Source organism: Bos taurus, chromosome 17, assembly GCF_002263795.3.
Source record: "Bos taurus isolate L1 Dominette 01449 registration number 42190680 breed Hereford chromosome 17, ARS-UCD2.0, whole genome shotgun sequence".
Taxonomy (NCBI): Eukaryota; Metazoa; Chordata; class Mammalia; order Artiodactyla; family Bovidae; genus Bos; species Bos taurus.
In genome coordinates this window covers 63683150-63696966 of record NC_037344.1, presented here as the reverse complement: position 1 = coordinate 63696966, position 13817 = coordinate 63683150, and the positions used below count along the sequence as shown (strand labels likewise).

Below are 13817 nucleotides of genomic sequence, written 5' to 3'. Positions count from 1 at the left end.
GGACTTCCGCTGTCTGCACCTCACTTCCGCCCCGCAGAGGACACCTTCCTAAAGGGTCCGTCGTACTACTACTAGATAGAGACCAATTTTCTTCCAAGCTCCCTAGTTAGAATGGGTTGCGTCTCTTCTCGGCTGGGCCAGACGTTTATCCCTCTCCTGAATGCTCCGCTTTTGCAGCTCCCATAAATTACAAGATGCAGGGAGGTTTTCCCATCCGGACGAATAAGCTCTTCGGAAGTGTCGTTTCCGGAACTGGTTGTTGTTTTCCGACGGAACTCTCAGAGTGAACACCCCGGGGCAAGATGACGGTCGGGCCTCGGCCGCTGCCCCGGGTCTGGCAGAACTCGGGGGTATTGGGCTGAAGCGGTGATAACTGCGGCCTCGATCCCGAGCGCCGGGGCCTCGAGCAGATAAAGGTCTACGGCCTGTGGGTAGCGAGTGGGAACAGGGTTGTGGGTTCTCCGGGTGGTGGGATCGGGGTCTGGGAGGGAGTTAGCCCTAGGGCCGGGTCCCTGCTTCGCCTGGTCGGGGTTGCAGGTGCTGGGGGCTGGTTTTTGGGCTTCAGGGGACGTTTCTCCGTGGCCTTTTTATTTCCGGAGCTACTGAGATAAAAAGAGGCAATAGGCCTTTATAAACAGACTTGTGCTGGATGAAAAAAAATTGTTATTGTGATTGATGCCGAGGACAGACGCCGGGCCTCAGAAGTCATCCGTACCGGAGTTCCAACCGATTCTTTATAACCTTGAATGAATTCCCTCCCTTCTCTGTGCCTCAGTTTCCAACTCTGTAAAATGGAGTAACTAGCTCCTGTCAAATGGAGGATCTCGTGTGACTCAAGTTTTAGTACGATGCCTGACGGCTCTCAATAAAAACAGCTGAAGTGAATAATAACAGTAAAGAAAAAGCTGGTAGTAATCTGACTCTATCTTGGCCCCACGGGCAGTCTAGCATTCTTGACTTTGCCTTCTGTGAATGGGGGCGTCCCTGGGTCTTCTCTGTTTCACTTGAAATAAGTAATTGTTTTGGAGTTGGAGATGAGTTCAAAATCAGGAGCCTTGTGAACTATGACAAGTAATGTCCCTCTCTGAATATCGTTTTCTCTGTGGGAAGGTGGTAGCATGCACCTATATAGGTTATAGCCTTCAATAAATGATAGTGATAGCTGTTATCGTTAATAATCTAAGTCCTATTGCTTATTCTTAAGAAAATTAGGCTATTGAGACCTGATAGAGCTGTTGAAAAGTCAGAGGTGATTAAATATCTGTATAGTATTTGACCCATGGTCCATACTTAACCAATGGTGATGGTCGTTCAACCTGGCTGCCCAGCTGTTCCCACCATGAGTGGAGAATTCTGTGGGCCTCAGACAGCAGTTGGTATTTATGGTGCTTCACTTTGGGATGACCCTCCCTGGACTGTCAGGCTCTTTCATAGTTCTCCATGACGTTGACCTCATCCAGAAAAGACTGAATCTCTTATGGAACTGTAGAAGTAGGGTCCTAACTCTATTAAAACCTTGGCTCTGTCCCTTACTAGTGGTCTAACCTGGGCTACCTGTGTGTATGTCAGTTGCTCAGTCATGTCCGACTCTTTGTGACCCCGTGGACTGTAGCCCACCAGACTCCTCTGTCCATGGAATTCTGCAGGCAAGAATACTGGAATGGATAGCCATTTCTTTCTCAGGGGATCTTTCTGACCCAGGGATCGAACTCGGGTCTCCTGCGTTGCAGGCAGATTCTTTACCATCTGAGCTCCAGGAAAATCCCAAACTTCAATTTACAGAAAAGGAAATTGAGGCGTACAGAGGATAAGGAACTTGACCAAATGAGAAAGAATCAGAACTGAAAAAACCCAAAGGCTGCTTTGATCCAGGTCTTTCTCTGCTATACACAGCCTTTTCTTTGATCATCCAGGGCATTTAGCAGAGTACCTCACAAATACTTCTGATGTGTTTTTATTTGATTGATGAACTGTAATAGATATTATGCAGCTAGAAGAAGTGAAGAAGAAAGGATTTGAAAAACTGCAAAGTATGGACCATTACGTGGTGTAAACAAACCAGCATACAGCGTTGCCCAGGGGTTGGTGAGCTCAAGAAGAGCCCCCGGGAGAAGGGAAGTTTTGAGATAGCCTCACGGGTGCTTAGTCACAGTTTACATGCAGCCTCCCATTTTTCTGTCGGGAAAAGCTCTCTCTTCTTCTCCCTCCCCATCTTTCCCCTGCCCCCCGAGAGAGACTGTCTCCATGTTAAGGGAAGAGTATACCACGTGCTCATGGCTTGGGCAGGTTTGTTTGCAGCTCTGAGAGGCTTGAGGCTGTCACCCAGTCTAAACAGGGCCCAAGCCCAAGGGTTCATAGCCCAGGTGACAGGACTGGTGATAGAAAAAACTCTTTTAACAGGTGACCATTCTTTCCTATCCACAGACCCAGAGTGCCTGTACAGTTAAGGGCCTCTAGTAAAGAGTTTTTAAAAGGCAGATCTGTGTGTATAAAAATAATACGTCAGACTTATTGACTATGCGCCCTGTCAGCCACTTCGACGGGTGCTTGATGTCATCATCTCAGTCCTTATGATCAGCCTCTAAGCTGATTAACGGACAAGACAGGATGGCTCAGAGCTGTATCCCCGCAGTACACGGCACAGCTATGGCTCGCTCCTGCTCTGCCTGACTCCAAAACACTCGTGCCTCTCACAGTGCCATGTCGCCTGACCACATGCCTTCTGTGGAGAATTCAAGAAAACAGACCAGTTAGGGAAGCAAAGTGTCGCACAGTCCCACTACCTCAAAGCAACCATTCTTCTTTAATTGAAATATAGGTGATGTATAATACATGTAGGTTACAGGGGTGCAGTATATGGTGACTCAGGTTTTCAAGGTTGTCCTCCATTTGCAGTTGTAAAATATTGGCTACATTCCCCCATGTTGTACAAAATATCCCTGCAGCTTGTTTTGTTTTCTGTTGTTGCACTAGGCTTTGTTGCTGCATGTGGGCTTTCTTTAGTTGGGGCGAGTAACAGCTACTCTCTAGTGGCGTGCGGGCTTCTCATTGCTGTGGGTTCTCTTGTTGCAGAGCTCAGGTTCTAGAATGCAGGCTCAGTAGCTGTGGAACACGGGCTTAGTTGTCCCTCGGCATGTGGGATCTTCCCAGACCAGGGATCGAACCCCTGTCCCCTGCATTGCGAGGCTGATTCTTAACCACCAGACCACCAGGAAAGCTCCTGCAGCTTATTTCAAACCTTCCAGTTCGTACCTCTTAGTGCCTTACCCTTTTCTCCTTCCCTGGCCCCACGGGCAACCACTTGTTCTTTATGTCTGTGAGCGTGCTTCTTTTTTGTTATATTCACTGGTTAAAACAAGCATTCCTGTTTTTTCCCCAGTTTTGTATCTACCTGTCCACAGGACTTTTTCTTGATGGAATTGGGGTCATAGGGAAGAATCTTTTGTATTCTATTACAAGTTAATCCCTAAAGGGATGTCGCATATAAGCCTAAATTATACTCAGTGGCCCCTCTTTGGGAACTCTGCCTCCCAGCTAATGAGCCTTAAGCTAAAATACCTTTGTTTAGCTCACAGGAAATATCCTGACCAGGCCTACCCATGAATGACTGCAGGGAGGAAGACATGAACACATCCCCTCTGGAGGCTGACCGGAACCAAGAAATGTTTGACTTTATTGCCTCCCTTTTTAGTATAAAAGAAGCCTGAATTCTAACTCAGGCAAGATGGTTCTTTGGGACATGAGTCCACCATCATCTCGGTTTGCTGTCTTCTCAAATAAAGTCGCTGTTCCCTGCCCCAGCAGTGGTCTCTTGACTTATTGGACTATTGTGTGACAAGCAGTGTGAGCCTGAACTCAATGAGGGTATTGGTTCACGGCCAGCCCCTTTTTCATTTCTTAAGCATAAACATTTTTCCAGTTTGCTAAAAATGCTAAACATAATTTGCAATGGCTTTTAAACATTCCATTCCCTGTGTTATTCTTTCTTGGTTGCCATCATAAAGCCTACAGCTCTAATTCAGCAACTTCTTTGGGCTTATTCTCAACCTGCTTCCTTGAAACTGAGGGCTGGGGAGATACGTGTGCCATTTAGATCTGATATTAATTAATTAAAGAGGACATGGGTGGTTTTTTTTTTTTTTTTAAACCAGAGGCCCTGTTTTTATTACTTTTTTTCCCGTGACGAAGATAAGATGATGCCCTGCCTATAAAACTCAATCCGAAATCTGGATTTTTTTTCTTTTGCCAGAAAAGACAAGCTCCTCTGAAGTGAGAAGCCGCCCTTAGCCGTGAGTCCTGTGTAAGATCACTAATGATTACCTGACATTTCTGCGTCACCAGCAGGTCCTCAGGTGAGAAGACTCTATTGCCTGTCTTCTCACACTCCCTCCTGGCATCAGGTGAAAGTTTCAAGATCGAATTACAGGTACTTAGTCACAGTCTGCATGCAACCTCCTGTCTTAATATTGGTTAGAGGCTCCCTCTACTGCTCCCCCGGCACCCCCCGCCACACACACTCCAGGAGGGACTGTCTCCATGTTTGTCTTGAGAATTACTGATGAGAGACCGGCATGTTGGCAAAGCCTTGTTTACCAGCTGTGGATCAGCGTTGAACAGGGGTCACACAGGTCCCTTGGGGAGGAGCCTCACGTGACCCTTTTTATCCTGGATGTTTTCACGTGAGCATGGCTTCGAGTGAGGTAACTTGGTAAAAAGATGGTTTTCTAGAAGTCTGAATTTCTGAATAATTCATTTCAGTGCCTGTGTCAGCTAGGCTGATTATTTTGCATAAAAGGACAAAGTTTTGAAGCATGTAAAGCCATTATCTCAGTGTGAGAGGCTCCATGGACCAGTACTGTGTGCTCTAGGCTGATAGCCACAACCATCCTTTTGGGAAAAGACAGTTACTGGTGATTTAGATGACACTATAATGGCTAATTGAGAGCCTCTGTCCAAGAATGCCAGTCTATGGATGCGGGCATCTCTGCTCTAACATCTTCATAAGCCCTTGGCCGAATGGGAATAGTAAGGACAGCAGGATAAGTTGTGCTTAGAACCAAACACATTCAATGTAATGGATCATCTCACACTCTGGAATCATGTACCTTTGGCTTTCTTTATGTTTAATTGGCCTTTAAAAAAAATGAAAGGCTTCTTTTGTGCTGGGCACAAAGTAGGTATCAGTAAGTATTTGTTGAGTGAATAAATGAATAAAATGATGGTAACAGTAAATAATTATGTTTAATGTTTTGCCCTCCAGTCTTTACTCGGCAAAATAAAAGCTGACTGTTCAGTGAAATATCCAGGGACCTTTGACTTAGAGGATGCCTGGTTTGAATTAGAGCTTTATAGATGGAATCGATTCATGCTTTGTTTATTCATTAAACGATTACTGAGCCTGAACCCTATGCCAGGCTCTGTGTTCCTTCTCTTAAGAAAATGTAATTATTTAGTATAGGAGAAAGCGTCGCTGGTCTGGGGAGTTGCATGAAAGGAGCCGATAGGAAGTTGGGACTCGTGCCAGGAGAGCTATTAGCCCCTGGGGAGGGTGCCAGGGCTTTCTGCCCTTTGCTCCTAAGCCCCTTTCCATGAGTGTTTTTTGTATCATGACTGACATCAGCCACTGGCTGTTTTCCTTGCAGACTTTGCGCAAGTTTGCAAACATGTTCACCGTTTCTCAGACCTCAAGAGCTTGGTTCATCGACAGAGCCCGTCAGGCTCGAGAGGAAAGGCTGGTGCAGAAGGAACGAGAACGGGCGGCTGTGGAGATTCAGGCCCACATACGGAGCTTTCTCTGTCGGCGTCGGCTGCAAAGAGAAATCAGGTGGGGGGCAGGAATCCTCAGCACATTTTTTTGTTTTTTAATGTTGTTTTCTGCAGCTTAAAAAAATATATTCGTTTTGGCCATGCCGGTCTTTGTTGCTGCACGCCAGCTTTTCTCTGGTTGTGGCGAGCGGGAGCTGCCCTCCCATTGTGATGAGACGGCCTCTTCTGGTGGTGCCTTCTCCTGTTACAGAGGACGGACTGCAGGCACATGGGCTTCAGTGGTGCAGCTTGCAGCCTCCAGAGTGTGGGCTCAGTACTTAGGGCACAGGGGCTTAGTTACTCTGGGGCATGTGGGGTCGTCTTACACCAGCGACTGAACCCGTGTCCCCTGTGTTGGCAGGCAGATTGCTAACCACTGGGCCACCAGGGAAGTCCCAGCACGTTCACTTTTATTCCCAATAAATAGGGGGGAAAAGAACCAGTTGGTATTTTCTTAGAGTTCTTGAATAGCCTTCTAGCTGCTATGAGCTCCTAACTAAAAAAATCTTTGTTTTTTACCCTTCCCTCCCTAGGAGAGAGATTGATGAGTTTTTTAAAGCAGAAGACTCTGGGTCCAGTAAAAGAAGCGCACTTTGTATTTTTAAGATTGCCAGGAAACTGCTGTTCTTGTTCAGAATTAAAGAGGATAATGAGGTAAAATAACAGCAAACACACGTCATGCTTCCTATGCGTCAGATCCTTTTATAAGTATTTGATAAATATTAACTCGTGTTCCTTACAGCAGCTCTGTGAGTCAGGTTGTGTTACCCCCAGGTCCTGCCCCTTTTGTTTTCTTGGAAGCTGTTTTGTAGGGATTATACCCAGTGCTGAGAATCATCATCATTTTTTTTTTCAATAAAGAAATTTGGGGGATTTTTTTTGCTTGTTTGTTTATTTTTTACCATTTATTTATTTGGCCATGTGGCATGTGGGATCTTATTTCCCTGACCAGGGATCAAACCTGTGCCCCCTGCAGTGAAAGCACAGAGTCTCAACCACAGGATGGCCAGGGAAGGCCCTCATCACGATTGATTTCATGGTAACTCCTGTAAGCAGTTGTCCTCAGATGTGTATAGAAGCCAGACAGGTCAGCAGATGAGTGAGAGAAGCTGTTCATGAGTTACAGCACAGTACAGATCATAATTCATGGTAACTGACAGATGGTGGTGAGGGCATCGGAGGGAGAGGTAGGCTGTGCCATGACCAACCAAAGGAGCAGCCATCCCTTGGCTCCAGCCGTTGGGAGACTGATACTCTGGTATTTTTTAAAGAGATGCTAGAGATCTTTGCTACTGTTTTCTAATTTGAAAAAAAGTGAAACTCACTCATGTCCAACTCTTTGCGACCCCATGGACTATAGGCCACAAAGCTCCTCTGCCCATGGGATTTCCCAGGCAAGAATACTGGAGTGGGTTGCCATTCCCTTCTCCAGGGGCTTTTCCTGACCCCAGGAATCAAACCCAAGTCTCCTGCCTTGGCAGATGGATTCTTTACTGTCTGAGCCACCAGGGAAGCCTGGTTGGCAGCTAATTTGAAATTTCTTCTAAAATCCTGCACACCAAACAAACCATGCTAGTTGTACCTTTGGAGTTAGAACCATCAGCCTAGAAAGTAGGGTTCCAAGGAAGGAGCTAGTTATCTGTGACAGTTGTAAGGATCCCACTGGGGAGTCCTCTGTGTTCCCAGGGTCAGGCATCCATCGCAGCTAAGCGTCTCGTTGCACCAGACCCTCTTCTGGGTACTGGGGTTCCCGAAAGAAACAGAATGGGTGCCATAGCCCAGCAGAGGGGAGAGGAGGACGCTGGCACTGAGCCCAGTCACTCAGGTGGGGACAGTCGGTGGGGAGGAAAGGGCTCCCCAGTGAACAGAGGAGGAGACCGCAACTTAGCGTGGCCGGGGGCCGCCGGGGCCGCACCGCTTCTAAGGGTGGACCCAGGGTTGGCAGAGCCAGAGTGTGACCCGGGCTCCAGTTTCCACTTTTCTTGCTTTTGCGTTTCAAGATACAAGTGATGATATGACAGCTTGTGAGGCAAAAGTCCGCATGCATGGCGCTTACAAAACGGCAAATGGCTGAGCGCGGTTGAGGAGAAACAGCTGCTGGTCTGCGGGACTCCAGGCCCAGTTTGCCAGGCTGATCTTGTTTTCCAAAAGGACCCCTACTCTAGAACACACCCAGGGCTCCTCCTGCCTGCAGGCCACCCGTTGGAGAACCTTTCCTCAATCTTTCTGATATCCTCGGTCTCCACATCTACCAGTTGGAATTAAATAGGGTCTCCACATCTGCCAGTTGGAATTAAATAGGGTCCCCACGTGAGTCATTTGGCATGCCACACCAAGGGAACATGTGAGGCTGCCTGATGTCTCTGTTCATTGTGGGAATGTATAACCCCCATTATGCCTCTCTGCAGAGATTTGAGAAGTTGTGTCGCTGTATCCTGAGCAGCATGGAAGCTGAGAATGAACCCAAGGTGAGTGGGGTTGGTAGGGGGGTGCCAAAAAGTCTCCCACCACCCCACAAGCCGGCCTGCTTGGCTCTGAAAGTTCCCCTTGAATGTTCTGACTATTGTGTATGGGTCTGCTTATGTTCATGTGGGTGTGCGCATGTGCTAAGTTGCTTCGGTCGTGTTTGACTCTGCGATCCTATGGACTGTAGCCCACCAGGCTCCTCTGTCCATGGGATTCTCCAGGCAAGAATACTGGAGTGGGTTGGCATATGTTCACATCCACACGCAAATAAGTAATGGATCAGAAATACTAACAAAGTACAGTTGATTTCCTCAGTCTCTGCGTTATCCAAGAAGCTGTGTTTAGCCCTTGCCTCTTACTCAGGACGGCAAATCCCCTTACCAGGCTGTTTACCTTTGAGTTTAGTGTTAAAATGAGTCCTGTTGTTGTTTAGTCCCTCAGTCGTGTCTGACTCTTTTGCAACCCTATGGACTGTAGTCTGCCAGGCTCTTCTGTCCATGGGATTTCCCAGGCAAGAATACTGCAGTGGGTTGCCATTGCCTTCTCCAGGGCATCTTCCAACCCAGCAATTGAACCAGTGTCTCCTGTATGGGCGGGTGGATTCTTTACTGTTGAGCCACCAGGGAAGCCCAGAAGAAATCCTACTCGCTGCTTATTTATCCATTCATCCCCCACCTCGTCTGACTCTAGACCTGGCTGTTTGATCCCATTCCAGTCTCTGAAATATATGTCATTTAATCGTGTAACTGGCCATTACGTTCCTCTTTTTTTCCTGCCTGCAGGTGTGGTACGTGTCCCTGGCTCTTTCCAAGGATCTCACTCTCCTATGGATTAAACAGATCAAAGACATCCTGTGGTATTGCTGTGAGTTTCTTGAGCAGCTCAAGGTAAAAAATAAAAACAAGACTGTAAGCCTGTCCTTTGCACGTGCGGGCTGCAGGGTGTGCTTTCGGAGTCCTCGTGACTCACTCATAGATGTTACTACCTGTGTGATCTCCCAGCTGGAGTCTAGTAATGAATTACTGGAGCCCTGTCCCTGGAGAGAGTGAGTGAGATGCTGTTATCAGCCTGAGCGCCTTTTTCATGCACAAAGTTTTGAATATTGACCTGGTCTCACCACAGTCTTGATGCCAGGAATCTGTTGTTTTCCCTTCTGTCCTTTTGATGTAGTGGATACTCTAGAGTTGACATTGTCATGTGAGTCAGGCCCCTGTGACCAGTGCAGACATCCGACATGAGTGCAGCTGGTAATACACACGAGCTACGGAAGGAAGAGGACATCTTGTTGTAGAGTCTTTCTGTAAGAGGCAGCTGGGGATGACGAGCCAGGGGCTGCTGGAGTTGCCATCTCTTCACTGCTGTCCTCTGTGCTCCCTTTGGGAATCCCCTCGGCCTCTCCTGCTGTAATCACGGTGGCCAGTGGTTCTGGGCCTTACGTCCTTACTGTGTCCTGACCAAAGGGAAAAGGGAGGGCTCCCCTCCACACACCAGTTCAGAGATCTGGCCGGACTCGTAAAGGTCCAGTGGGATCCTGCCCTCAACCCTGCCCTGGGCACGGTGGCAAGACAGATGGAGTGCCGCCCTCAGCCCCGCCTGGTCCAGTGCCCTCCCTTGTGTTTCAGGAAGGCGGGCAGGGTGTGTGTGTGTGCCAACAGCGGCCATTTCCACTTCGCTCGTGTGGAGGCTAGACGTTTCAGGGGCAGAGGCTTGGCGTGGACCCTGCTGGTGACTGAGTTATGGAGCAAATGTTGCCAGAGCCCCCAGTGATCCATTCCCAGACGTCTCTCTGAAGGCGCTCGCGAATGGCTCTCTCAGCCTTGACCCAGGAGAAAGCATAAATTATAGTCATCATCATAGGAATAGCCAGTATTACCTAGTGTGATCTGTGTGCCAGGTGCTCTTCCTAGTGCTTTATATACATTAATCCATTTGTGTCTCATAACAACCCAATGGAAGAAGCAGCGTTACTGTCTCCAGTCAACAGGGGAGGAAGTACAGAGAGGTTAGGAAACTTGCCCAAGATCACACAGCTAGTAAGTGGTAAAGCCAGAAGTCTGCGCTCACTGTCCTTGTTCTGTTCGATTGCATTTCTTCTCTGTGGCTGCAGTGTACACGCACACACGTGTTAAGTACTAAACGCGTACATGTAAGCAAGCCAGCGCTGCTCATCTTGTTTTCTAAGAATTCTCAATTCACCAGTCTTAAGAGTCTTTCAGGTTCTGTGGTCAAGCCCTCATGTGCCAAAATCCCCATCATTTAACTCCTGAAGCAGTGACTCCTCGAGAGAAAAAGAATAAAAGCTTAGAATCCCGACTCGTTTGTCTGCAGTCAGAAACGTTGTAAATGGATTATTTTGCTGCCTTGGGCTGGAGGGCGCATGTCTCAGTCTCACTCTGTTGTTTATAGCCGGAAATTTTGCAAGACTCCAAACTCATCACCCTGTACCTCACGATGCTTGTCACCTTCACGGACACGTCAACGTGGAAAATTCTCCGGGGAAAAGGTCGGTGAGACTCACTTCAAAGTCTTCCCCAAGTCGCATTTCCATAGAGAGTTTGGGAGTTTGGGGGACCTTTTCAAGAAGTGTTTTTGCCGCCATGAGCCTCAGGGAGGGGCCTGGAACCACACGCATGGAGATGGCCTTGGCGTGTCCCATCCCGCTGCCCCACGGTGTCTAGAACACGCTCAGTATCGAGAGAAGGCACGGTCCCTCTGAGCTCACTTGTTAACAGCGCCCAGAGCATCACAGCCTCCAGGCAATCATATTCACTTAAGCCTCGTCGCTTCACATGGAGGATGTTCAGCAGCAAATAATTCTATTTTAGGGACTTCTCTGGTGGTCCAGTGGTTAAGACTCCATGCTTCCAATGCTGGGGTCGTGGGTTCTCTGGAGAACTAAGATCCTGCATGCTGTACAACGCAGCCTAAAAACACTAAAAGCTCATAAGATAATTCTGCTTTGCCCATAAAACTGCCTCTGTCCCTGAATCCTAAACTCAGCCTCACGTGTTTTATACATTCATGTCGTTCATCCATTCATCATAGCGTACTCTGTGCAAGGTGCTGAGCAGGCACCAGAGTTGTGGGAAAGGTCACTGTCCTCCAGGGGCTTTAGGGCTGAACTCTGTGCGCCCACCCCTCCTCAACACACTTGAGTCTGGGGGCCGGAGAGGAGACAGATGTTAGAGAGAGTATGGGGCTTCCCTGGTGGCTCAGTAGTAAAGAATCCACCTGCCGGTGCAGGAGATCTGAGTTTGATCCCTGGGTCGGGAAGATCTCTTGGAGAAGGAAGTGGCAACCCACTCCAGTATTCTTGCCTGGAGAATCCCATGGACAGAGGAGCCCTGTGGACTGCAGTCCATGAGGCTATAAGAGTCAGACGTGACTTAGTGAGTGAACGACAATGTGTACATATATATATATTTATATGAATATGTGTGACTGTATGAGTGATGTATGTGAGTATGTACAGGTCACGACACCAGTGTGGCAGGTGGCGCTTGGAAGGAGGAGCCCAGGAGAAGCGAGGTACAGTGGGGTGAGAGGCCCTGCCTTGTGTGGGGCTCAGGCTTTCCTGAAGAAGCGGTGTCTGAGCTGAGAGCTGGAGGGAGAGGTAGGGTGCGCAGAGGACGGACAGAACTTTGAAGCAGAGGAAACTGTTGTGCCAAGGCTGCAGGCCAGGAAGGAGGGATTCTCTGGGGCCTGATCCTGGACTCTGGGTGGGGGGGCGGTCGGGGAAGAAGCATTTAAAACGTGTTGTGTTTTGGGCCCTGCCAGGGACCTTGTGTCCCAGTGGGAAGCGGAGGTTGCCGCAGTGGGTACAAAGTGCCAGGCCCTCGGAGGGACGTAGAAAAGGTGCTGCAGGAGCTTGGAGGCCGAGGACGGTGCTTCTGGAAACCGATAGGACCCTTCTCTTAAGAGGTGACCCTTGAACCAGGCTTTGCAGGAGGGAGAATCCTGAAAATACCGCATCTCTTCTGATACCAGGCCCAAGGGGAGCAGAAAGGCAAGCCAGAGGAGCTCTGGTTTCCTTACGGCCCGGAGCCTGGGGACATAAACAGTTCACGTGACGGTCAGAGGTTAGTTTTTTTTTTTTTTTCTTTCTCAGACTTTTTTCCTTCATTCAGGTGAGAGTCTTCGACCAGCCCTGAACCACATCTGTGCAAACATAATGGGCCATCTCAACCAGCGTGGATTCTACCCTGTTCTGCAGGTCTGTGACTTCATTCTTGACGTGTGGCTTCATTCTCCAATACCTCAACTTGGGTTTTACCTCTGGTTTTGGCATATCTGCCGCCCGCCTCAGAGCAGTAGTTTGTGCAGGAAGGGCTTACAGCCCAGCGCCCTCTCCGCCCTCCCCCGCCTCAGGGTTTGTGTAAAAAGGGGACAGTGGCTGGGATCCCTTTGTTGTGTTTACCTGTTAGTTGTAAGGACAGTCCAGTCACTTGAAGCTTGAGCTCGGGCAGGAGGCCTCAGGACGCGCCCCGTCAGGCTCCTTCTTGGTCAGCGCCTAGGACTGTCTTTCTCGTCCCACGTCCTCCAGCAGCCTTTGGTCCACCCTGCGTGTTATCAGGCCAGTTCGCATATCCAGGGAATTGTCAGAAATCTGTCTCATCAGTGTTTAAAAGTACTTTGGAATTCCGGAGTTTGAGAAGTGACGTGGATTGAGTCCATCCTTCCACCTGGGGCTGCGGTGGGCTCTCATCTAGTTGGGTTTCCTTTTCTCCTCATGACAGCCCTGCGAAGCGCCATGGCGGCCCAGGGTGGATTCTCCACAGCTCCTCTCAGTGGCAGCTTCTGCTTCACACCCTAACTCCGAAATGCTTCTAAAATAGTTGCGATCTTAAATCTGGTATTCTTTCTATCAGCTGTTAATTTTTTTTAGCTATTATTATTAAAAACTTAGGTGTAATACTTAAAGTAGAGTGGGACAACGGACCTCCATACCCATTAGTTTTCTTTCATTTTTTTAGAAACATCCTAATACGTTTTTTTTTTAATCTGAAGCACTCGTTGTACCTTTTTTACGTACACGTGAATATAAAGTTGGCATCACCCCGACCAGTTACGATGTTCTTTTCAGATCCTGCTAACCCGTGGCCTGGCGAGACCCCGGCCTTGTCTATCCAAAGGCACTTTAACGGCCGCCTTTTCCCTAGCGATGCGGTAAGTAGGGAGCTGTAGCTGAGGGGCTGGTGTGCTTCTGAAGGCACCTTCTCTTGCAGACTCCTTTTGAAGAAGGCCAGCTAGCGAGTGTTTTCAGATCTTCTGTCACAGCTGCTCTGCCACTGTAGCCAGGCAGCCACAGATGGAGATGGCTGTGTGTTCCCAAGAAACTCTATTTACAAAAATCAGCAGTGGGCAGATTTTGACCTGTGGGCAACAGTTTGCCAAGCTGGTCTAGAAACCATTAGCCACATGGGACTCTTTCAAATGGAAATGTATTAAAATTAAATACAATTAAGAATTCAGTTCCTTGATTTCATTAGCCACATTTCAGGTGGCTCAGAGACCACAGGTGACTAGTGAAAACCATATTGACAGTA

General features: G+C 48.4%; 1 protein-coding gene across 9 annotated transcripts in view; it reads left to right on the top strand.

Moving 5' to 3' along the window:
- The first annotated feature begins 280 nt into the window (after window positions 1–280).
- UBE3B (ubiquitin protein ligase E3B) overlaps window positions 281–13817 on the top strand; it is a 46453-nt gene continuing 32916 nt past the window's right edge. The window contains exons 1-10 of one of the 9 annotated variants that reach the window (XM_015475464.3): window positions 281–416; window positions 1783–1926; window positions 4250–4426; window positions 5643–5824; window positions 6339–6459; window positions 8214–8273; window positions 9054–9158; window positions 10678–10774; window positions 12399–12484; window positions 13355–13437. In XM_015475464.3, coding sequence (XP_015330950.1) covers window positions 5664–5824; window positions 6339–6459; window positions 8214–8273; window positions 9054–9158; window positions 10678–10774; window positions 12399–12484; window positions 13355–13437 — 713 coding nt within the window. In that variant the 5' untranslated portion in view covers window positions 281–416; window positions 1783–1926; window positions 4250–4426; window positions 5643–5663. Of the gene's footprint in view, window positions 432–1782; window positions 1927–4249; window positions 4427–5642; window positions 5825–6338; window positions 6460–8213; window positions 8274–9053; window positions 9159–10677; window positions 10775–12398; window positions 12485–13354; window positions 13438–13817 lie in introns of those variants that run through there. The other 8 variants (XM_005217809.5, XM_059875965.1, XM_024977189.2 and 5 more) reach the window with 8 other exon arrangements.